Genomic DNA, 26,029 nt, shown 5'->3' with positions numbered 1-26,029 from the left:
AATCAATTAATTATATAAATGCAGCCTCGGAAGACAATCTCAGAAGAGGATGTGTGTGCATACATGTCCACAATGGTGGGATATCGGCACAGAAAGCTCAATTCTCATTTCTCTTATCTGTGGCCATAACAATATTACAGATTGAAGAAATGGGACTTGGCTCTTCATCCCAGAACAGAAAATTGAAAATAATTAAACTTCTGAAGTTAACAGCCTCCTCATTTTATAGATGGGAAAACTGAGGCTCAGGAAGGTGAAGTGACTTGGCCAAAGTGGAACGGCCTAGGGTCTGGAGAAGCAGAAAGCTAAGACCAAAATCCAGATTGGACTTCCAGTCCAGTTTTCTGCCTACAATTTCCATGAAGCATTTATGCAGAACATGATACCTCTAACAGAATGAGGCCAGCTCCAGAGAGCATGGTGAAAACCTTGGTAATTTGTACACTGCTCAGCATGACATCCACCCAGATGAGATCATTCCTGAAACCAGATGGTTGGAGGAAAGCTCTGAGTAGTGTGGTAGCCCCAATAACCGGAAAAGGTCCTGGGAAGCCTTGACCTCAGAACATGTAAGATGGTCCTCCCCACTTACTCTTCTGTCTCTTCTGGCGAGGATCTCCTGTGTGTTGGAGGTGAACATGAGGTTCCTCCCTGATGCCAATCTCAAAACACAGGCTTCCCTAGCACAAACCCTGTGACCTTCAGAAACTCCCAATCTAGTGGGAGAGATGGACTTACTCACACTTGGCTCTCATGATAAGCAGACCTGGTGAAGCCGGGAGGACACAGAACAAGAGAGACCTTCTGCCCGAAGGATCACAGGCTCAGGGAGGAGACAACTTTTGGGCTGCATCTTGAAGGATGGAAGGAGTTTGACAGATGATAGAGGTTTAGCTAGGAAGTTTGTTAAGAATAGAGGAAGGAATGAGGTTATTCCAGGGAGGTGGGGAACTAGTATTGCTTATTTTTATGTAGTTGTATGAATTTTGAAGCTGGACTGCATAGCATTAAATTCTAGCTCAGATAGTATCATGGTTAAAGGTAAAGTGCTTTCAGGTTCCAGAGGACAAAGTTAGGGACTTAAAGAATGTTAAGGAAATATTTTCTAGCAAATAGAGCCATGCCACCAAAATGCAGGCTATTGGCTTCTCACTGGAGTGGGTCTGATCCTCTTCAGAGAGCATTAGTGAAGCACCTGTGCTCCAGCACATGGAACTCTGTCCTCATAGTCAGTCCTGACAGTAATGCCGTCAATTAGGAATCATGACCATTCCCATTTTTCAGATGACAAACAGAATCAAAGATAGTGGCTTGAGTCACTGAAGGTAATAACACTCACAAGAATCAGAGCTGGGAATGAATTCCACAACTCAATCCCAACTTGAGTTTCTTCCCCACTGTTCAAACAGAGGCTGGGATATGTCTTGCTTGGATGTAACAGAGGAGATTCAAATAGGCAACCAGGAGGTGAATGAAAGACCTGTGGTTCCCATACCTAATCCTACAGTCCCCAGGCCCCAGAATCTTGTTTTTAAAAGAAGCTCTCCAGGTGATGGTGAGGCAGCTAGACTGAGCCTGGATGTGACTTTACCCACACTGGGATGGTACGGACCCTACACTGATGCAACCCTTAGGGCAGCATGAACCCGCTGGGCGGACAGAGATCTAAGGAATTAAAGTGATGGGATGAGTAAAGCAATGCTCGAAGTAACATGTGAGGAAATTCTCTGCAGCCCAAGTACTGAGGAAATATGAGCCATCACCCACGTGTCTGCTGTGGAGGGTTAGATGGGGGCTCTGCCAAGCAGGCAGCCTGGGTGTGAATCTCAGCTCTGCCACTAGCCCTGGGCAGATCACTGACCTCTCTGTGCCTAGTTTCCTCAGCTGTAAGATGAGGCTGTTTGACCAGACTGCTGTGGGCCCTGACAGCTCACAATCTCCATGAATTTCTCACAGACCAAATTATTCTAGGCATCTACTCAAATGGGCGAGTTAAAGTCTTGTTAAGCCGAGGGCTCTTCTGACATGAAGTTTTGCACCTGAGATTGTTTTTAACAAAACATTTCATTTTAAGAGGATTTCCTCTCATTTTTCTCACTCTTGATCATTTTCCTGCATATGTTTTGGACACATGTCTTTCTAGACTGGTTAGAAATGCTCTGTATACAATATCTCAGATGTCCCAAAGCTGTCAAAACAAAAATTTCCCAGCTCACTCATGTCTGCTAAATATGCTTTTTTAGATTGAGGGGGAAACAAACAAACAACCAAACAAAAACAAACAACCAAACAACCTACCCAAAGTAGTTAAAGACACAGCTTTGACTTCTAAATGAAAATATGCCCAGGCCAGGAACTGTTCTCCCCTTACACACGTCTTTCCTGAAACCAATTAATATAACTTTAGGAATAAGAGGGTTTATGGGGACATCCATACCTTTTACTAAAATAGAGATCCTCAGGGGCAGAAAAGCTCCAGATTGGGAATTGAGAGACTCAAGTATACTACTAGTTTGCCCCTGGATTGTTCAGCAAATGTTGCAATTTCATCTAGTGTATGTTTATTAAGAACCCAACCAAGTACAAAATACTGGTGTTAAGTACTGAGGATGCAAAGGAAACAAGATGCAGATTACTTGACTTCTAAGAGCTTATAGTCTAGGAATCATGATGATTCAGGGCCACACATAACTAAGATATGAAGAAAAGTGTGACATCAGACATGCAAAGTGCTGTGGAAAGACATTATATAGCCTTCCTTAGTGAGAAAAATGGGAACAGTGAGGGCTACGACCTTGCAGGTTGTTCTAATTTGGGGTTAATTTGGTCACCAGCTGTGGGGTGTGAATGCTCACTATATGGTTTCCAAAAAGAAGCTCTACTAAATGTAACAGGCAGACTATTTCTTTTTTTTTAAAGAATGAATAAGGATTTTATTTTTTTAATGTTTGATTGTTTATTTTGAAATTTCCATACTGTAAAATGTCCTCATTTTGGCATACATTTCTAGAAGTCTTGACAAATGCCACAGGCTTAAAAGCCTTATTTCCCAAGTAAACCTTCCTATTAGGTTTGATGGTCCATCAGACCCAGGGGTACTGCACATATATACAAAACAATCATACAAGTATTTAAGCAGCACCATTCAGATGGACATTTAGGACCACCTTAGGCCTATGATAAAAGTGAACTAGGCTAGAATCTCTATGAGGGGCAGGAGCAAAGAGCTTGGCAAACTGTAGACACCCATTGGATGAGTGGATGCACAATAGGTAGATGGTAGATTAGATAGACAGATAGATAGATAGATAAAATGACACTTATCATCTTCTCTACCTTGGGGTGGATAAATTAGACTCATCCATGATTGCTTTATTATGTGACCTAGTTTACACTTGGGCCATAAAAAGGATGAAATACAAACTAGGAAAGTAATTTGAGTCATAAGAAACATCTGGGGAGTCCAGGGTTTAGTGGAGTTGGTGTCACACAGTGGGATTCTTGGAGAATTTGGGATGTTCGGGAAACAGTCAGAATGTTCTCAGATTTCAAGAGGGGGATGATACCACCCTAGTGTTACAAAAAATTCCATCAACTTTTTCCATAAGAAAAATTCCAAGGGGAAAGAGACTCAGGGTAGCCTGGGTACTCAGGAAAAGCTCTGAGATAGAAGCAGGGACTGAGCTGGGCCTTGCAAGCTAGAGCAGGTAGAATCTAGGGAGACAGGTTCAAGGGAAGGAAAAACAAATTAACTGTGGACAAAATGGAATGAGAAAGAAGGAAACATGGGGGGAAGGAGGAGGTATGTAAAACAGAAAGGGTATTTACCAGAGTGAGGAAAGGCCTTCTCACAGTCCTTGTTCATTGGGTGGCTTCGACACTGTTGGTGACTCCCACATGTAAAATTCTTTACCCGTTTGGTTTCTGTGGCTATTCCACTTTCTGGTTCTCCTCCTATCTTTCCTATTTCTTCACCTCTGTTTGTCATGCTCCTCTTCTTCTGTTTACTTCTTAAATGCAACTTTCTGGATCCCTTCTGGGTCTTCAACCTCCAATCACAGCCTCAACCATAGCCTATGCTAATAATTCTCTATCACACCTCTCTCCTCAAAGCCAAGACATGGATTTACAACTCTCTACTGGCCTTCTTCACTTGCATGTCCTGAACGCACTTCAAATGTAACTTGTTCAACAAAGATCTCACCATCTTCTCCTCTCCCTCTAGACGTCGCCGTCACCATCTCTCCTTGCCAAATGTTTCTCTTCCTCCCTACTCTGATGATGGGATCTCCATCTATTCAATTACTCAAGCTGGACTCTCCCACATGGGCAACCAAGTCATTCTCACCTTATAGCCAGAATCTCTCCCAGGTTCCCCTCCTGCCCTTCCTTTTCTAACCTATGCTTCACATGTAAGATCATATCTAAACCCTTAGTACACCCAGAAGTAACTGTTTCTCCAGGCTCATCTTTACCCTGTGTCACTGGGCTTGACCTGTTCCTGGACACCCTTTTGCACATGCATTCCCTCTGCCTGGAAAGCCCTTCTCACTGATCTCAGTGGTGCCTGGGGTCCAAGGCCCAGCTCAGCAGTCTCTGTCTCCAGAACATCTGCCTTCCTAAGTCCTCCGCAGAACTGTCTTTCCCTCCCTGTGTTTCAGGGAGCTTTGGCCACGCCTCTGTTACTGCACCTGCCATACAGCAGGCATGTCTGCCTCTTCCTCAAGAGCTCCTTGTACTATTTGTATTTATCATGGCCATGTCTACAGCAGAGCCAGGCATACAGTTGGTGCTCAGAGAATGTTTATATACATTACCCCATTCTCTGGACACTAAGGGGGAAATGATGCAGGCAGATAGGTAGGGATGCAGAAACAACCCTCAGGAGGACGTTGCTCAAGATTGGAGCAAGCTTTAGGGAGCCACCTGCCCAGGTGTGAGAGCTGAGACCATGTCAATAGGAGAAAGAATACAAGGCCGGGAGACCACACAACCCTGAGTGATCCTTTCCACATTGTCTATCTGTTGGTCTGTCTCTGTCTCTGTTCCCCCATTCATCTCTCTCTTTCCCTTTTGTCAATTCCTTTCCCTGTCTGTCTGTGACAGTCATTTTAAATGGATCTCTTTTGACTTGTTTTTCTTGCTTTTGTGTCAGTTAATCATTCTTTTATTTTTATTTATTCGTTTATTTATTTTTTGCGGTACGCGGGCCTCTCACTGTTGTGGCCTCTCCCGTTGCGGAGCACAGGCTCTGGACGCGCAGGTTCAGCGGCCAAGGCTCATGGGCCCAGCTGCTCCGCGGCATGTGGGATCTTCCCGGACCAGGGCACTAACCCGTGTCCCCTGCATCGGCAGGCGGACTCTCAACCACTGCGCCACCAGGGTAGCCCAATCATTCTTTTATTATCTTTTAATCTGACTTGTTTCCTTTCCGTTTCTCCTCACTCAGTCTGCCATTAACATAGAGATAAATTGTTGTTATTTATTGAGTGGGTCTATATGTCTTTATTTTAAAGGCAAGGAATGTGATCCAGTGGAGCATTTTAAACAAGTATTTCCTTGAAACACCTGAGCCAACTGCTTTTCACTTGATTTCCACAGACTGAGTTCATTGGTTCCCAGCAGGTCACTGGTCCTCAGGGTAACAGATGTTCCCTGCTCTCGGTCTTGTATGACTGCTGGCACTGCTGTCCCCTTTGGGACTCAGCCTTTTTGGTGAATACGTGCAGAGCCTTGTGCTTACCATGTTGTAGATAAAAATACAGAGGCAAGGGCTAGGAATGAACTTGACTTCCCAGCTCAGTGGAGCAGGGCTGGGAAGAGAACACAAAAAGGCCTGGCCTATCAGGGCAGAGGAATTGGTAAGAAAGCTTTCAGCCCTGACAGTGGTCCACAAGGGATGCTCCCTTGTGGAGCTGCTTTTCACTGACACCAGGCTTCTGAGGGCAGAATGGCAGATCACGGCCAGCCACATTAAATATGTAATTTCAGAAATGTGATCAAACTGACTTCCTGCCAGAGCTATGAAGCAAATCCCACGGGGGGCTGGAGGACTTGTTTTCCATTTTTGATTCTGTGGTAGGTTGACTTTTTTTTTTTTTTTTTTGAGAGAGATTTAATTTACCCAGTCTTTTCAATCAGAGAAATTGATACATTAACAAGACTGGTGTTGGTGGCAGCAGCAGCAGGGGAAGTAATTAAAAAGTCTAATCTTTCTTTGTTTCCAAAAGCACCAGTCCCTAAATTGGATGGGTCCCAATGGGCTTGAAAGCAGACAAAGTTTTAATAGAACTTTTATTTAAAGTCCAACAATGGCTTTGTTGTGCCCTGATGCTGAGATATTAGGAGGAATCTTTCTTTTCCAGGATTCAATGTTCTGGACACTGGAGGACTGGAGGGATGAAGGATTTACATTAGTTTACTAGGGCTGTCATAATAAAACACTACAAAATGGGTGGCTTCAAATAGCAGGAATTTATTCTCTCACAGTTTTGGAGGCCAGAAGTCTGAGATCAAGATGTTAACAGGGCCATGCTCTGATGGCTCTAGGAGAATCTGTCCCATGCCTTTCCCTAGCTTTTGGTGGTTGCTGGCAATCCTTGGCATTCCTTGGCTTGAAGATGCATCATTCTAATCTCTGCCTCCATTTCTACATGGTGTTCATCCTATGTGTCACGTCTGTATCTCTGTTTTCTCTTCTTATAAGGACATCAGTTATATTGGATTAGGGCCTACTCTAATCCAGTATGGACTCAACTTAATTGCATCTACAAAGACCCTATTTTAAAATAAGGCCACATTCATGGACACTAGGGGTATATTGAACACATAGCAGGGACCAGAGTCTATGATAGGGAAGGCAAGACTGCCCATAGTGCCTGGGGGGGCCTACATCCATGTCTAGGAAGAGGTGAATTACCTGGCCTACGTGGGATAGTCTCAATCCGGGGACATCAAGCCTTGGTCCTACAGCTGCCCACATCTTGGATATCAGATTGGTCATTCAGTCCAAACACCAGGTTGTCCAGGGAATGAGTGCCCTCTCCATAGAGTGGGGACTTCATCTTTGAATTAACTTTTTGATGTGGTAGAAAGAGCACTAGACTTGAAGTCAGAAAATCTGGGTTCAGTCTTCTCTAATGCTCACCAGCTCCATAACTTGGGAGCACGGTTAATAAATGTCTTCAGCCCTTAATTTACATTTCTATAGAAGTGGGATATAAAATAATTTTCACTCACCACAATTTTATGACAAGCTTAAGTGAGAAAGGGGGGCATGGAAGAGTTTTGCAAAGTATCAAACTTTTTTTTTTTTCAATAAATGAAAATCCTCTTTCTCTGCCTCATCTGGGTAGAAGCTTTGGTTATTCTACTTTAAAAGGTGATCTGATTCTTCATACACCCAGAACAGGCAAACATGAATTAAAGACGGGCGGGATATCATCTGCTCTGTGGCTCTAGAACTCAAAGTGATTAAAGCCCCAGTGGCCTCAATCTCTTAGCTACCTGCAGTTACCAAATAAAACAGGTTTTTATCTGGGTAGGGAGTTGGAGTCCAATCCTTTAGCCAAGCCTATAAATAAGTCTTAAGGCATCAGAGCTGGATGATAAAAGGAAACAAATTCTTTCTTTAGATGTCCGCCCCCCCCCCCGCCTCCCCCCCCCCCACCGCCCAGCTTCTTCATAGCCTTGGGGGAAGAATGTGCAGCTCTGCTTGTTGATGATGAAATTAGCAGGCTCCCCTCATTCAAGACAAGAGACAAGAAAGAGCTGGAATCTGATACCAAATGCCATTGAAGAAAATATATTTTACACAACATAAAAGGCCCCGACGTAAATTAGAAGAAATACGGGGAGACTTTAAAAAGGTAGGTCAAACTTTTTCCTCAAGCAGATAATTACAGACTGGGTTGAGTAAATCTTATGAGTCTCTCTCCACCTCACCTCTTCTCATAAAACACCCATGAAAAGAAAGTCATACTCAATTCAGGACTGGACAAGCTTGCCTGAGAGGGATGGCCCACCACTGTCTGTCATGATGCCTGTGGTCGGGTTGTTGATGCCTACCTTTGCCGCCCTCTCCTACCTCCCCCTCCAGACGTCCCCGCCCACCTCCACCCCAGAACGCAGGTGAAGACAGCCAGCCAGGCACCAAGCTCCACCACTCAGGGCCCGCATCGACTTGCTGAGTCTTGGTTACTTCTCACTGTCTGAAGAACCATCCCCTCAGGCGGCAATTTTCCAGTCAAATTTCTCTGCCCAAGTTTGAGGTCTTAAAATTAATGAAGTTGTTAACATTTCTTAAAATGTCTTTTGCGGCAGTTGAAAGGTGTGGATTTACCACCAGTGAGCCTGCTGGCCTCTTTGGTTCATAGAGAGATATGGGCTGAGCCCCGCAAACATCTTTAAGAGAACAGGAGTCTCAGTTTACTCTGCTGTGTGTCTCAGGACTAGTCTTCAACCTCAGTGCCCCAGAGGTGCTCTTTGTGGCAACGGGCTGAGCTCCCTACAGGATTGTTTCTCTGGACAATAAGCTCTGAGAGAGCAGGAGCAAGTCTCACTTACATTTGTTTCTGTATCACCTCTAACATTTGGCACTGAACTAGGCACACACTGGTGGTGGTGGGGATAGGTGGGTCCTTATGAGTCTCAGCTGAATTAAATATAGGAAGAGATGAAAAGTCTCTGAGATTACCACTGCACTCAGTCAAGGAGCCACCAACCAAGAATCATCTATTCTCACCCTGTGAATCGGTAGCAATGATGGTGCTGACTTTGGCACCCTCACTGAGCATTTTGGCAAGGCCTGACCAGTGGTTTGGGTTCCCTCCTCTGCCAAGAAGGGAAATCATGAGGCTTCTAGGCTAAAAGGAGCATTTGAAAGGAATCCTAGGAGTCTTGCATATCTATTCCTTTGCCCAAGGAGCATGCCACCCCACCCTCATTTTATACATGAGATAGGTGAGGCCCAGGGAGAGGAAACAGGTGTATCAGAGCCAAGCAGTGGGCATGTAGCAGTTTAAATAAGCTCTGGTGGTTTTCTCCTTTCAACCTGAAATCTCTTTCTAGATGTTTCAGAGAGAACAAATGCAATGTCCTCTGTGTCATGCAGGAGGCAGACCGGCCTGTTTTGGACATTCTGCATTTTATAGAAGTTGTGTAGATACTGAATGACTTTGAGAGCAAATTCAAAAAACGTTATCCAAAGACGGGTTCTATCACAAATCTGGTTTTACAAAGCAATAACAGTATAAAGGACAAGATTTCAATTATTTATAAACACCTGCCCTTATCCTAAGATGATACTCAGTGTCTGGCTTAAATAAAATCAAGAAGTAATTCTTATCTGGAATCTCCTGACAACTACTGATCTTCCCGTGCAACCGGGGAGGCTTAGCAGTATAGCAGGAAACATCCCAGCAGAGTACAATTCTAAACTGCCCTAGGGTTTTTCATGCATTTATTTTTTTAAGTTTGAAATGAAGGTACAATTAATATGAACCAAGACTCACTGCTCTACGAAAGAGGGACACTAGCAGGTGGAAGGTCTGTTAGGTGCACTTTAAAAAGCTCAGGCCCAGGGGCAGAGACTGAGTGGTGGGAATAGGTAAATATGCCTAGAAGGGAATCTAGAGCTCAGTGTATACCAGGTTCATAAATACTTAGTTGAATCAGGCCTGATGAGTGAGTTCCATCCCTGAAGACCTCTGCATTCATTTATCATGCACAAGCCTCTGAGTTTCTTCTATGTGATGGGATAAAGTGGGGAGCAAACAGATTTGTGCCTGCCCTCATGGGGTTCACCCCAAAGGAGTTCAAGAGAAGAAAAAAATGTCCAAGTTGAAATACATCAGCTCTCCTCCAAACCTGCCCCTTTCCTCTGCAGAGGCCAGCTCCTGTGAGCTATTAGGATGAACATGGAAGATGAGGAATGCTACACCATGTAAATATGGCCTCACCCTAGCAGTCTGCATAGGTAGCTCCCTAGGAGAAAAAGTGAAGGGAAGAATTCTGCTTTTGTAGTTAGAAAATCCACTTTGTATGATCTTATTATGCTCAATTTCTGCATCTTTAAAAATGGAATGGGACTTGGCCTCCTTACCTCTGAGGTTGTTGCAGAATCAAATGAACTGAAAATAATACCTAGGAACACGTCTGGGTACTTTTGAGGAGGTACCTAAACATAAGGAAATCACTTGAGGGGCCCCAGAAGACCCTCATAATAACAATCCTCTCTTCAAGAGATCACTATTAGAAACACTCATGGGTTAGAACCCTGTATCTAGAAAGCTATAGTCAAAATGCAAATAAGCATTACATCTAATGACTGGTAAGGGGATGTCAGGAATGCCACAAACATAAAGGCTGGGGGGATGAGATATGGCAGCAACAAAGCCCTTGGCTTCCTCCAGGATACATAAGGCAGCTGTCAGTCTGGAGAAGCCAGTCCTGGGGGAAATGGTCTTAAATTGGGTGTCAATGGAGACTAAGGGTACAGAAAGACTTCCTCCCCGACAAGCCATACATCACAAGCTGAAACTCACAACTTCTTTAATTATGAGATGGTGACTGTACATCACAAATAACTATCAAAATATACTTACCATATCGGCTGCGATGAGACAGGAAAGGGAAGGAATCTTTCATTATCCAGGTCAGATTCCAGGCAAAAGAATCAGGAGGAAGAGAAGGCAGGTTTGCTGGTGACTCCAAGGAGCTCTGACGGGAACCTGAAAAGACAAAGAGAACACCGATCTTTGCCCTTGGGATGTGTCTTTTAGCTGTCACTCATATTGCTTATAAAAGAAAATTCATAAAAGGCTCTCATGACATCAGCTGGAAAATGAGGGGAAAAAAGACTGAGTCACGAGTAGGTTGAATTGACCTCAGGACCTCACTGCACATTTTCTACCAAGGGCAGCCAGATTGAAGAAGTCCGAATCTTGTGACCTAGGCCATGCCAAAGATCTCTGGGAGATGAACTAGAAGCCAGGCTACTTAATGGCTTGGCCTAATAGCTCTATCCAAAGTCTATTCTGCTTATCAGAATTTGTGCAACTTTACAGAGAACTTTAACTCATCTCATTTAAATAATGCCTCCACTCTACTTTATGTTCCGACTTGTAATTTCATCTAATGTTGTTTGCTTGGGTTATTGCCTTATCAATGAGAGTGCTGAAACTGCACTCAGAAGTTATGAGTTTTGACAATTGTGTTATTTTCAGGAAAAAAAAAAAAAGCTAGGTGATGAGTTTTCCCATAACTAAGAGTCCAGGGAGCCACAAAGGATTAATGTTTCTGATTTGCATGAGAGAAAGAAGGGTTGAGAGAAAAGGAGCAAAAGCAGCATTATTCCTTTGCTTAACAGTACCTCAAGTGGGTTTTGTGGGATGAAAAGTAATTATAATATATCTACAAATCAAATGAACACAGGCTGCATGCTCTTATGCAGCTCTTCCCAGAAATCCCCAACTCAATCACTATTTGCTAACGTTTTAAGGCAGGCAAAGCTTTTTCTGTTAAAAAAATAGAATCAGTTTGAGAATCAGTTCTGTTTAGGAGATAGACACGTAGCAAGACTGAGTGTGGGGAGGAGGCAAGGAAGGGAATTTCCTCTGCAGCTTCCAAGGGTGAGGCACCATTCTGGGCTCTTAACCCGCATAATTTCGCAGTGACTCTCTGAGATAAGCATTACCATCCCTGTTTCACACATGCAACAACTGAGGCTCAGAGGGGCAAATAATGGAATCTGAAACTGAAGCCAGTTTTGCCTGGCCTCAGGAGGCCATGCTATACCATGGGTGGGCTGGTTTGCTACTCAGACAGTAATTGTTAAACCACCTGGACTGATTTCACAAAGAGGAAGAGGAGGAAGAAGAGAAAGAATAAAAGGAAGCAACAGTAGCAGAAGCATTTTTTTAGCCTATTTGCTTTGTAGATTCTTCCACATCACCTCCAGCACACGACCCTCCTTCAACCCTCTTTTAGTATCAATCCCTCTTCACACACTTTAAGGAAATAACTGTCCTGAGTGGCCACAGCAGACTTTTGTTTCCAGACCGCTCTACTGTTTTATCTACAGGTGCTGCCTTTGGGTGAAGCCCACTTGTTCCTGCCACTAGAACAGAATGGGCATTCTACGTTCTCCTTCCTAAAAGAAACACTCTTCTTTCTGCCTTCCAAAGATTTGAGTTGGAAGTGCTGGCTTCTGAGTACCTAGAAAAGAGTTTTGGACTTTTCTCCCACATCTGATCTAAAGAGATAAGAACTGAATTGGTTAGTACCCAGATACATCTTTTGCAGCATTTCTCCAAAATGGCTTAGAGGAATGCACTGAAAGGGGTCAGAAATTATGTTAGTAAGTTTCAGAGAGCAGCCATCTCATTTCACCCTCACATCAACTCTGTTTTATAGATGGGCAATGGGGCTGAGAGAAGTGAGGTCCAAGACCACACACGTCTACTTAGGAGCAGGCTTGAGTTTATTAGACTTTTAAAGAATTAATAATATTAATTTAGCACACATGGACCAGGCATTGTGCTAAGTGCTTTAAGTGTATGATTACATTCACTTCTTAAAACAACCTCGTGAATAAGTATCAATACTATCATTGGGCCTTATTTTGAGCCCAGGGAAACTGAGGCTGAGAGAGCTTGGATGCCCTAACTGTGGCCACATGGCCAGGCAGGAGACAAGAGTCAACAGACCAGATTGGCCTGATGCTATTGCCCATGTTCCTTCCACCACCCTTCATGGACCCCCACAAACTACTGCATGGTGCTTCTCAGTTCTCTACAGGGCCCTCCAGCATCCCCACGAGTCAATGGCTAAGGTCAGAGATGAGAGTATGCTCCAGAATGGGGCAACAGTGCGAGGGATGTGAGAAGGCTCTGACAACCAACTCCTTGCAATAACCCCCATGTGATTAAAAATTGGCATCTCTATGTCTGCCTCATCAGCATAGTTCAAATTTTAAGCAATTCTGAAGCAACAGGAAGACCAAGTCTAGGCAACATTTCCCTGTTTCAGAATGACGTCATTTTTTCTTAGCCATACAGTTTGGGAATGGTATTAACTTCTTCCTGGATGTGAAGCACCAAGTGGATGGGGCTAGACTTCAGGAAGCACTTATGAATCTGTGGGTTTGCACAGAGTGGCAGATGACTTTTAATATGGATAAGGGCCAGGTTATATATTCAGGGGAAAAAAATATCTGAAACCATTCAAAAGGAAGGGCTCTGAGGGCTGAGTCATGGCCCAGCAAGGAGCCATGGGCATCACTGTGGGTCATTCCTAAAGACATAAGCTTAAACCATTTTATATCCAAAAATGCCAATAAATACTTGGGCACCTTCAAAGTTAAATACTGAAGAGAAAGCAAGCATTTTCATCCCGCCCCTATGGGAACTCCCAGAATTCCTGCTAGTAGGTTGGGTTCACATGATCCTCAGAGGGAAGTGGATAGTGATTTGCCAGATCAGGCTGGGCGAGCTAATGGAGGCGTCAACCAAGAGGATGAGCCTCCTCACCTGAGAAGGTGAGGACCGAGAAAGACACAGTCTACATGAATGAGGTTGTTTGCCCAAAACAGAAGCACTGACACAGAAATGCGCTCTAATTAAAGTTAATAGAATATGCATACATTTAGAAGAGAAAAAAGAAAGTACTGCATTTAAGTGCAGGGAAGAGGCTCTCTGCTCCCTTCACACTCCATCTCCACCACCTACCCCCCATCCTCAGCCCTGGTGGGAATGGGGGTTTCCAGCATAGAGGAAAGCTATGCCATAAGAAGCAATCCATTTAAGCAAGAACAAAATCTTGGCTCTTAGGGACTTCCCTGGTGGCCCAGTGGTTAAGAATCCGTCTTGCAATGCAGGGGACGCTGGTTCGATCCCTGGTGAGGGAACTAAGATCCCACATGCCGCGGGGCAACTAAGTCTGCGTGCCGCAACTACTGAGCTTGTGTGCCACAAGTAGAGAGAAGCCCACACACTGCAATGAAGAGCCCACTCACCACAAGGAAAGATCCTGTGTGCTGCAACTAAGACCCGATGCAGCCAAAAAAATATAAAATAAAATAAATATTAAAACAAAATTTTTAAAAAAAGGGCTTCCCTGGTGGCGAAGTAGTTGAAAGTCCGCCTGCCGACGCAGGGGACACGGGTTCGGGCCCCGGTCCGGGAAGATCCCACATGCCGCAGAGTGGCTGGGCCCGTGAGCCATGGCCGCTGGGCCTGCGCGTCCGGAGCCTGTGCTCCGCAACGGGAGAGGCCACAACAGTGAGAGGCCCGCGTACCACAAAAAATAAACAAACAAAAAAAAACTTGGCTCTTTGGTGCTTCCCTCTGAGAACATGAGGATCAGAGTAAAATGCGTCTCACCAGCACAGACTTATGGGGTGAAGGTGTGAATTAAGACCCGCTGGCTCAAGTAGAGTGTATCTTGGAATCCGGGAGAGAGAGGCAGAAAGGAAAGGAGAGGGGAAAGTAGGAGCAAGAGCTTCCAGGTGCCCAAGTGATGGCCAAGACCACCTGGAGGAGAAAAATAAGGAAATATATTCTGGACTGAGGGCATTACTGATTGGTTACAGATAAGATAGTTTTATGTTTCTCCTTTGGGGTGGGGGAGATGGAGATGATATCCTGAGCCCTTTTCCAGGCACCACAGGGTGTCTAGGCAGAATGAAACCCCCAACCTCTTGACGCAGCTTTTTCCACTGTGCACCACCCCCCTTGCATCCTCAGCTTAGATTCCAGTGTTCATCGCTATCATAATTCCACTGTAATAATTCCCTTGAAAACAACTGCAACTCACTTCCTTCTTCTGTCCTTCACAATTGTCCTGAGCAGCTGAATGTGGTGGTAGGAGAGGAGGGGAGCAAAAGGGGAGGAGTACACCAGATGCTGACAAGTCTCACTTTAAAATCATGACAACAAACCTCAAGAGGACCCTCAGGCAGGACTGCCCAGGAATCCTTCTGAATTCGGTAATGGGCTCCCTCTCTAGACCCACTCCCTCTCTCTAGACCCACTCCTTCCAATTAGTATGACCACCATGAAACCTTCTTCCTAAGGCTTTAAAAACTCTGACTTGGGCTTCCCTGGTGGCGCAGTGGTTGGGAGTCTGCCTGCCGATGCAGGGGATGCGGGTTCGTGCCCCGGTCCGGGAAGATCCCACATGCCGCAGAGCGGCTGGGCCTGTGAGCCATGGCCGCTGAGCCTGCGCGTCCGGAGCCTGTGCTCCGCAACGGGAGAGGCCACGACAGTGAGAGGCCCGCGTACCAAAAAAAGAAAAAAAAAAAACTCTGACTTTTATTCCTTAGAGAACTACTCAGTGAATTTCTTTCCTGACATGTAAATAAGCTCAGCTTTTTTTTTTCTTTTTAAAAAACTTGATGGGGGAGGGAATCTCTGTTTTATTATTTGATAGTTGTTAAAAGTTGGGTAACTTGGGACATTTCTCTTCTCCATCTACACTCACTCCCAAAAATGATCTCATCCAATTTCAAAGCTTTAAATACCATCTATATATTAATACTACTAAATTTATATCTCCAGGCCCAACCTCTCCCCTGAACAGCAGAATGTATGTCCAACTGCCAGTTTGAAATCTCCATTTTATTCCTGGGTAAGTATCACAAACTTAACACATGCAAAAATAAAAACTTGATGTCCCTCCACCGAAACCCAAGGTGTTCCCTATTTTAGATAGCGATGACAAAACTCTCCTGGTTCCTTGGGTCAAAACCAAGGAGGAATCCTTAACTTCTTTTTCCCACACCCCACACCAGTTTATCAAACAATTTTGATGACTCTACCTGCATTTTGTCCCTCTCTTCTCTCCCCACATCACCTCTTACCCTGACAACTGCTATAAGCTCCCAGCTGGTTCCCTGCTTCTACTATTGCTCACCTTCAGTGTGCTCTCCACACAGCAGTCAGATTGACACTCCAGCCCTGAAACAGCATTCACGTTTCTTGCCATAGCCTAGCCCTTTAAGGCCTCACATAATCTGGCCCCGGTTCTCTCTCTGACTTCATTTCCAAACATATTTCCCTTGATCATGGAGCTCCAGCCCCACAGGCCTCCTTTCTATTCCTAAACTCGCCAAGCACACTTCCATCTCGTGGCCTTTACACTGGTGGGTCTCTCAGCCTAAAAAGCTCCTCTCCCCTAGAGTCACAAGGTCACTTCCCCTCTCCATCCAGATCTCTGCCCAAATGTCACCTCCTCAGAGAGAGCTTCCCGATCATCCTATAGGAAAACAGCACACCCCATTAACCACTCTCTATCACCTTGACCTGCATCTATTATTGCTTATATTTATATTCATCTGTTTATTGTGTCTCTCCTTAGTCACTGCTATGTCCCCATGCCTGGCACAGAGTAGGCACTCAATAAATATTTGTCAAATAATGAAACCAGAGCCTTTGAGAAAATTATTAGCTCTGGTACTTATTAGCTGTTTAACTCAGGCTAATCACATACTTTACATGGGTTCACTAGCAAGCATGTTTTACAAACCTCCATCAATAAAATGTAAAAATGCTTCTCTTCTAAATGCTCCTTGGAACTGCTCCTGCCTTGCCTTATACACATTTTACTTATTTATTTTCCTCTCAACAATAAAACAATCAGTGACAGCCTGCTAGTTTTTCCCCTTATTTGAAAACACACTTAATAATGCATTCTTTTACAATGATTTTGTGTCACACGAAGCAAAGCTTAATGTGACCAAATAAATAGCTGTCCAGATGTCAAACAGCAGTGAGTGGGCACAGCAAGGCCCGGTGCACAGGAGAGGCCTCCTGCCTGGAACTGGCAGCCCAGGGAAACAGTTTCAGTATTCACGGGGTGGATCCCACACCTGTGCAGCCAAAGAAACCTTCTCAGTGAATTTACATGACTACTAGTCAGCGGTGATGTTGAAGTTGTGACAGGCAGTTCATTTAGTCTGAAAAACTGAGATGTGATTTTCAGACAAAAGAGGGAGAATTAGCAGATGTGTCCTTTGTCCTAAACACAAAGACCTCTCCACACCTTCTCTAGGCCTGGAAATTGAGGGGGCTGAACTAGCGGTTCACTAAGCTCTTCTCCAGTTCACATAGTCAATTCTCGCAGAGTTTGCTTTCACATTTCCTTCCAGCTGGCTCATTCAGAGAGGAGCTATTAGTGTCAGGGCGGAATGTGAATGGGAACTAAAAGGCCCCCACTCCACCTCACCTTTCAGTAAACCCCACTCCCTCCTGACAGGAAGGTTTGTGCTCTTTCTTGGTAGCTCAAGTCCTGAAGCAAAAATTATTATTTCTCATAATGTTCTCTTGTACCATTGAAAGGCATAGTTTCAACACATGTTCCTTGCCTCTACCCGATCCCAAAAGGACCTGTGTATAACTACTGAGTTCATTCAGCGGTGAACCCCATATGTCAGTCAATAAAAGCAGGCATTCCTTCCCAAGGCATGGCATTAAGGAATATTGATGCAACACAAAGGAAATTGTCAGCATGGTTCTAGCTCTTGGGGATTGGTTACCTGCAGGGTATATTAGATCCAAATGAGAAAGGGAACCACAAAGAGGCTGCTGCAGAAATGGCTAAAATGTGTAAATTTGAAGCCATCACACTCTGGCCACTACTTGCTTTTTCGTCCTTATTTCCCACTCAGAATCCTTTCACATTCTATGGTCTCCGTTACACGTAAGTCTCCAATCTTTTGCCCAAGCTGATCTCTGCCTAGAATGTCCTTCTTGACCTGCTGCTTTCCTAAATTCTACCCTTCCTTAAAGGCCGAAACCGAATCCCTCCTTCTCCAAGGTTGCCCATCTTTCCTGAGCTGGAGCCCCATCAAAGCAGTTGAGCTGGGATCTGGAGTGGCCCAGAGCAAAACTTGACTGGGCCTTCCTCCTCCTTAACCATTACAGCTTATTGCCACCTAGGAAGGTGCCATTAGACCACTTATCAAACAGGCTGTTCAAACTACCTTGGTTGTTTATGACAATGAAGTATAATACTTTATTAATTTCATTCACAAGTCTCAAGCTCATAGATTTAGAAGAAATTAGCAAAAACTTTTCATGGAGGCTGCTGTTCTGTGTCATGTAGTATATGCTTCCCAAGGTCAAGGTCAGGGCCAGATCAGGGGCATAGACCCCAGGTAAGCCCTGATACCATGTCTGTGTAGGCCATCAGTGACTCTTAATTCATGGTCAAAGCCAGACAATGAAGGTAATATGACATTCAATGTTGCCCCTTTAGAGTTTGTGTCCCAAGTCACTACATTTTGACCTATCTAGAGATGACCTCAGTGTCCCAAGAAAGAGCTCCTGACTGGCCTGTGAGCCTGCAATGTCTCCTCTTGCCGTGGAATCCCTGCTCCAGGTGTGCTTGGTCCCTGGTCCTACCTACCTAGGCCAGGTAGACTCACTGGCTTTTGGTAGTAGAGGAAGACTAATTGGCATTTGTACTAAGCCAAGAACGCAACAAAGAAGGTATCACTCTCCAGATAGCCTGATGCTTCACACACACACACACACACACACACACACACACAAGCACTCCTCCCAGGCCAGAGTGCTTCCATTAGCAGGGCAATGTGACCCTGTGTTCTGGATCCGTTTCTGTGGCTTGTTCATACTCTCTTTATGAAATTTCCTCCACTGTGATCTCGAACCTATCTTCTCCCCCCAAAATACACTGACTAGAATAATAATCAAAAGGAAGACTTTGAACTGCCACCAGGCCTTTCATTTTGTGATCTCAGAGAGCTTTACCAGGCACTAAATAACTAATGTACCACAAGCGACATAAAGCCCAGGCAGCCTAGGGAATGAGTCCCTCAATGAAGGACCCTTCTCTTTCCAAGTGAGGGAGTGACTGTGGGGACAACTGCCACCAGCAGGCCCAGTAGTCTCTGGCTGAGTTGGACAAGAAGCTACAAACTATCCATAAACAACTAGTCTTCTCTTGACCTGATATTTCTAGTTAGGAAGCGACAGTTACAAGGGTGAGCCCTGGGGAGGGCATGGCCCATTTACACTAGAAGACGTGACCTCCAGCATAGAGGAGTGGATCCTAACTACTTACACAATCACTGTGGTTTATGACTTACTGATGCCTTTCAGGGCCTTTCACTCTCATAATCCTTACAATAGTCTGATTAGTTAACCCCTTTTACAGATGAGAAGATTGAAACTCAGAAAACACAACTGCCCTACCCAAGGTCACATAGTGAGAATCATGATAGGACATTGGACTGAAGACCCTGATATATGGACCAACCAGAAATGCCACTCTTCAACACAGACCTCTTGGAGATGATGTTGATTGCCCTGGAGAACAGTGACAGTGTGTGAAATACAGAAGAAACACCGATCAGATTGCAGGTGCCTGAAGCATTCTCCTAACTGAGGACTAGAGAATCCCTTCAGGTCAACCAAGAAGGTGACCTAGAAACACACTCCTTCAGTCAGGGCAGCTGGCTCTCCAGGGCCTCAAGCTCAGCCAGCACTGTTTCCATGACAACCACCAGGTCTGATGCTTGGCCTTGAAATGGGGCCTTGGCTGGTCCAGGGAAATGACATTTGGGATGGGGAGATGGAGAGGGGCAGAATACTTTCTAGTAACTTCCAGCCCTTTCAATCCTTCTTTACCTACTTGTCACTCCTTTCATTCCAGAAAAAAAAGAGTCTATCCTCCAGGAAACCACACTTTAAATACTACTTTGCTCAGAACAAAGACCTTTCACCCATGGCTGGACACATTTCTAGAAACCGGAAGCAAAATAGTCTACAGGCTGCTGTGTTAGATAGAGACCTGGGTTCCTGGGAACAGTGATGTTACCGCGAGACGATGGGTTAGCTACTTAACATTTTTGAAGCGTTGTTTCTCTACCTTTAAAACTGAACTCATCGTGCTTTCCCATCCAACTTTAGGGATGCTCTGAGAATTAATGAGACAGTATATACAAAGCCCTCAGGCTCTTTTGAAGAAAGATACATCAGAAATCCTTGTGCTGTTACCAAAGGGCATTGTCATGATGATACATTTTAAAACATTCTTCACCTGTATTACTAAAATAAACTCAGCTTAAATTAAAACAGATAAGCCAATAACCTAATTTGCTTCTCCCTGTTCTGGTGCTGCATTTCCCTCTTGCTTCCATTCATCTTGCACTGTGAACAGCAGTGGTCAATGTTACCCTGGACTCCTATGCGGAGACCCAGGGTGAGAGAGTGGGAAGGATTGTAAATACTGTTTATGTATGTCTTCCCATCATATATACGAGAAAGCTGAAACACAGGAAGGACCAGTGCTTTACCCAAAGTCATCTCATTAGTGAAAACTCGAGAAACTGATCTTCTGACCCTTCATTCTGTGTCTCACCTAACCATGGAAGAAGGTAATAAAGAAAGAAGGAGGGGAAAGAAATAGAGTGACATATATTTTGTTCCTTAAACCTTTAAACTACTGCTCTATGCAATACTCTGGGATGAAAAAGAAAGTAAGGGAAAAGCTAATACTTCATGTGTGCCAATTATGCATACAGGCCCCATATTGGGTATTTTATAACCATTGTCCCATGTCAGTCTCACAATTTTCTCAAAGGGGGATTATTATCCCCATTTCTAATGAGACCTAAGGCTCACAGAGATTAAGTAACTTGCCGAAGGCCCTGGAGCCAAAAGGGAAGGAGCTAAGATTAATTCATTTGATGAGTATTTATTGAGCATCTCCTATGTGCCAAGCTCTGCCCTTGACAGTTAGGATGTATTAGTGAATAGAATTAAACATCTCTCTTAAAGCTTACAGGCTGAGGAGCTTAGAGTGTGGTGGGGCAGCAACAGACAGCAGTCCAACAACTTCACAAATCCTTGCAACATCTCAGGGTTGGTGCACGTTATAAAGGAGAGATAGATGGGGCTTCCCTGGTGGTGCAGTGGTTAAGAATCCGCCTGCCAATGCAGGGGACACAGGTTCAAGCCGTGGTCCAAGAAGAGCCCACATGCCGCGGAGCAACTAAGCCCGTGTGCCACAACTACTGAGCCTGCGCTCTAGAGCTCACGAGCCACAACTACTGAGCCCACGTGCCACAACTAGGTGGCAGACTTTGAAAGTTATTCAAAGTACCTCTGTAAAAAAGCCATAAAACACCTTGGGGAAAACATGAAAGTCATGCTGCCACCATACAGATGAGCACCCTGGAATTAGCTGCCAGAGCAATGTCTGAAAAGAGAAAATTCAATGGCCCACATTGCTGCCTCCTGGCTTGCACCGCCTCCAAATCGCCTGACTCTGAAAGCAGAGGCAGTAGTTTGGAGCCAGCAAGTGTGAAGGAATGTCAGAGCTGTTATTTGCCTTCATGCAGCACATTTTGAGTGCATCTTTTAGAAAGATAATTTAAAACACTCTTTCAGTTTCACTACAGAAAATCCGAAAAAAAAATCAGGAAGGTCTAAAGAAGAAAATAAATATGACCCATACCTCCACATCCAGAAAGCCAGTGTTACCCTTTTATGGTATATTGTTTTGTGACTTGGTTTTCACTTACTTATAAAGATAGCATTTGGCTTAAGGTCTGTTGAGGAGATGGAGTTCCTCTCCACCCATGAGATCTGTGTCTACAGGACTGACAGACGTCATCTCCAGAAGACCTGTGGGCCAGCACCAGCCAGCTCACACCTTGGGGCACAGATGCTAAAACCATGGAAACTTGAGATGCTCTCCGCCCACAGCATGGGCCTGCAGTCAAAGGCAACACAGGACAGTCTTTAGTGGGAAGGTGGGACCCTGGACTGGTTAGAGTTGAGAGCAGCTGGGATGTGAATACAGATAAGTCAGGGGATGCTGTGTACCCTCAGCATCACTGCACTTCACTGGGCAGAGGGGCAAAGAACTTCTGCTCCAGTAGATGCCTTAAAGAAGTCACAAGATTGTAGGAAATGTATTTCAGTGCTTGAACCTCAAGGATAGATGCAGTACTCTGATTTCATAACTTAGGAAAGATTGTTTTAAAAAGAGAAATTCCATCTTATTCTCAAAGGGACAGTCAAGGAGGGTAAACTAAAGACAGAGTTCTATCTCTCTGTGGCCAATGATATACCCAATAAATGCATGACAGCTCTTAAAGCCCCTTCATATGCATTCAAGCCTTTGATCTTTACAATGACTGTGTAAGATATTTTTAAAAATCCCAACTTAGAGAGGAAGAAAATGAAAATCAAAGAGGTTAAGTCAGTGCTTCCTAACCTTTTTCTATATCATGACACACAGAGAAAATGATAATATTTGTATGGCCCACTGGGGTAAACAGAAGGCAACTGGCTTGGGGTGAGGGTGGGACTTCAGCCACACCTGGTCCACCTCAGCCTCCCAGAGTTGCTGAGGGCCTCAATAGTTTGGTATTTCTGCCTGCCAGCTGGCCATCTACAACACACCCATGACATGGCACACTGTTGGGGAAGAAAGCTCTGGGCCAAGAGGTATGGCCACAGTCACAATTATGAGAAGTGACAGAGAGCGCCATCACCCTGCATCTTGCCCTGGGGACACTTTGAAACAAAAACAGAGACGTTAGCCACAGAGGAATCTGGGACTTACTCCATGGGCAGAGTCAGGAGAAGAGCAGGTGTGTCCAACACTGTGTCATCACCCACACAAAGCAGGTGATTTTGGTAAATAAGGGTCTTAAAGTTGGATCTGATAATGCCTTAGAAAGTTCCCTGCAAGCGTTTATAACTGCCGAGATGTTTCACCAAGAAAAGGGTTGAAACTCAGCTCCTTTCTCTACTCTGGGAAATTCAGAAAATAATTTCACAGGATGGTTATTGAATGGCCCAAAAGTAATGATTACAAATGACTGAGTTAACTGCTATACGTGGCCTCATCTGTCATCATACCGGAGCCTTATCGGAAGTCTCATCAGAATTAGTGACTCATCGTGACTGATGACATCTGCTGACCAAGCCAGCTTGGCTCCCTCCCTTGCCCCTTCAATCATAGTGGCAGGAGGAGCCTTCTAAGGTTTGAGCATAAACTCTGAGCAATTGCCTTTGCCAATGATTCCAGGAGTAGCTTCCAAGATAATGGACACTCTTTCTCCCCAAGACTTCCTAGGTTTTGCTGTCATTGGAGATTCTGGGCAGCACTGGGACATGATGGCTACCAGCACGTGTGTATAAGAATCTAAACCCTCTGAATAAAACCCTGCTGAATAAAACGTTATATTCAATACGAGTAGTTTACACTCAAGCAGCATCTACACAACATTAAACTTCTGTATGGGAAATGAAAATATTTCCTCAGTTCCCTATCTCCAAATGCAAACCGAAGGTTTCCATTCTCATCAGGATAGCATGCCCTGTATTGATCCAGCCCAAGAGAAGCAGCCAGGATTGAGAATTAAAAATATTTGGAGCAGATGAATGAAACACAAGCTAATTGGATACTACTACTTATATTACTTATAATTGTGTGTAAGAAGGCACCTGACCTCTAGGGAGGTTCTGTCCATGACCTGGAAAGGCATTGTAGGAAGGTGAAGTCAATTCCCTACTAATTGTTCACACTCAGCAACAGATTAGCAGTGGGAGGGGAGGCATCACTTTGCCCTGAACCTTTCACACAGGGTAAATAAACTCTAGGTTTTTTTTGCGCAGGGACACATCCAGAGACTTCTGGAATCCCGACACAGGTGAATAAGTAGCATGTCATTTCCTCCATAAAATGCATTGCCACAATAGATAGAAAAATCAAATTACCCACTAAGCGACTTGTGACCACACCCAGCCTAAGGGTATGAGGCTTTCAAATTCTTACCTAAGCAAAATGAAGATTTGTTACATATAGTGGAATTTGGAGACACTTGCAAATAGTAGAAACTATGACTGTTAAATCTGCCACTACTAAGAAGTTGCTGTAGTCAGAATGTGAAAGTTACGGGAAGAAAGCCAGATCCCAAAGCTACTTTTCCAGGTACACTGGGGTTCGCTGGGGGTATGCTGGGGTTCCAGACTTTGAAACAAGCAGAGGGGAGGCAAGAATTGTTAGCACACACCCTAGAAGTTCTATCTGTGGCTTCCTCACTCTCCAGATTTGTAGATCTGTGCAGTTTTCTTGTCCAAGATAAGTAGCAATTATATCCACAATAGGGTTAACTCACCCATGAGGTGAAAAAACTGAAGGAAGGCACGTTTGTGGGTTGCTAATTGTTAGGGAGACCCCAAAAGTAAAGACATTGGGCTCCTGACCTTCCAGAGTGGATATAAGTGGAACGGATGTTAGACCAACCGAGAGAAGCTCCAGAATGAGAAGCAGCCTGCTGGTGAGAGCAAGAAAAAAGCTAGGAAGTGAGTAGATGAAAATCCACTCACAGAGCCAATAGGAGAGCATGACAGCAAAGAGAGAGACATACAGGTGGCTAGTGGGGCCCTCACTCTGCTAGTGCAGGGGGGGAACTGAAGAAGAGTAACCCAGCCGGGCTCCCCAGAAGTCATGTAGAAATTAACAAGCATGGTCAGGGAGGACAAAACCTGATGTCACCCCAGCAGAATGAAATGGCAGCCAGGGCCCCTTCCAGTTTTGAATTGTCATTTTTTATAGAGATATGTGATAGGAGGTGTAGGTTTATAAAAGGAGCCGTAAACTAGATTGGGAAGAGGAGGCCAGATGGGGAGTCCCAGATGGTACCATATCACCTTAGAGTTTAGATCATGGGCTTAGACATGAGACTGACCTGAAATCAACTCACAGCTCCAATACTTACTACCACCAGGGTGACCTCAGGCAAGCTATTCAACTTCCCTAAGCTTCGCTTTCCTCATCTGTGACGTGGGAACAATAATAGGCTCAACCTTATACTTGCCTTGAAGATTCCATGAGAAAGTGCCTATGAACCACTTAGCACAATGCCTTACGTAGAGTAAGCATGCAGTAAATGCTATTTATATCACCATAAACAATAATGTATCATTATTACAGTAAATAAAGGAAATGCTGGACAAAATTTGAGCACATCCATTAAGAAGTCTGAGTTCTAAAATTTCAGGGAGAGTCCACATGGTGCCTAAGAGGGAGAACATGAGTTTTGTGGGCAGCAGGCAAAGACCTGAAATCCATACACAGCCACATAGACAGGGCAGGTTTTCAGAGCTGTGTAGACAGTGACAGGGGGGGTTGAAGGGATGGTCTCCAGAAAAGGTGGCAATGAGAGCTTGGGCCTGCAGATCCTGGCAGACTACTGGCCTGTGTCAGAGAGGCCAATAGTCGATGGCCTGAATGTAGAGTTCTGATGCTTACAAAGGGTGGAGAGGGCCAGATACATTGTCAGTCTGAGAGGTTACCAAGGTGAGAACTCAGGCATGGAAAAACAAATTAGGTACCCAATTAGGAGGGAGACTTGGAGAACAAGCAGAGGGACAGGGCATAGAACCAACACTCGACTCAGGTGTCAGCCTCTTTCTGACCCTGTTTCCTGGATTCGTTGACTGCAACCGAGTCATCTGTGCTCTTTATATTCATTCCCCTCACCCACATTCAAGCCCAGACATACAGTGCTGCTGCAGACAGTCTCCATCACCGTCTGGAAGCTCTGAGCAATCATGGAGATTTCAAATTGTGCCATAGAATAGGAGACTGGCTAATGTTTTCAGATTTTTTTTTTTTTTTAATGAGAAAAAAGAATGGAGTTAAGAGACCATAGACTTAAAAGCTTAACAATGCTCTCTGGCAAAATTCTAAAATGGATAATTAACCAGAGGGCTTGGAAAACTTTAGAAACATATACTGATCATAGGGAAACAAAACTAGTTCAGCAGGAATAAAACATGGTCAGATTAAGGATAACATTCTTACTAACCAAAGAGCAACAGATCTCCTCCCTGCAAAAAGAAAAAGTACAAAATCAAGACCCCTATAAAATAAATAGATCCTGATCTCCTTTCCTCCCTTACTCCCTCCCTGTGTCTGTCCGTCTGTCTATCTCTCTCTCCCTCCCTCCCCTTCCTACACTCATATACAGTAATACATATGGCTA

General features: G+C 44.5%; 1 protein-coding gene across 1 annotated transcript in view; it reads right to left on the bottom strand.

Annotated features, from left to right (window-relative positions):
- Positions 1 to 26,029, bottom strand: part of LOC149747784 (ALK tyrosine kinase receptor-like) — a 493,479-nt gene that overhangs the window by 182,589 nt on the left and 284,861 nt on the right. Inside the window, exon 3 of the mRNA XM_089922432.1 lies at positions 10,605 to 10,730. Within this exon, the coding sequence (XP_089778558.1) occupies positions 10,605 to 10,647 (43 nt within the window). The 5' untranslated portion in view covers positions 10,648 to 10,730. The remainder of the gene's footprint in view (positions 1 to 10,604; positions 10,731 to 26,029) is intronic.

This window comes from Delphinapterus leucas, chromosome 13 (assembly GCF_059928025.1).
Source record: "Delphinapterus leucas isolate spDelLeu-1000000601 "Yukka" chromosome 13, BTC_Dleu_Yukka2, whole genome shotgun sequence".
NCBI lineage: Eukaryota > Metazoa > Chordata > Mammalia > Artiodactyla > Monodontidae > Delphinapterus > Delphinapterus leucas.
The sequence above is the reverse complement of the archived record's forward strand: the minus strand, read 5'-3'. Positions and strand labels throughout refer to the sequence as shown.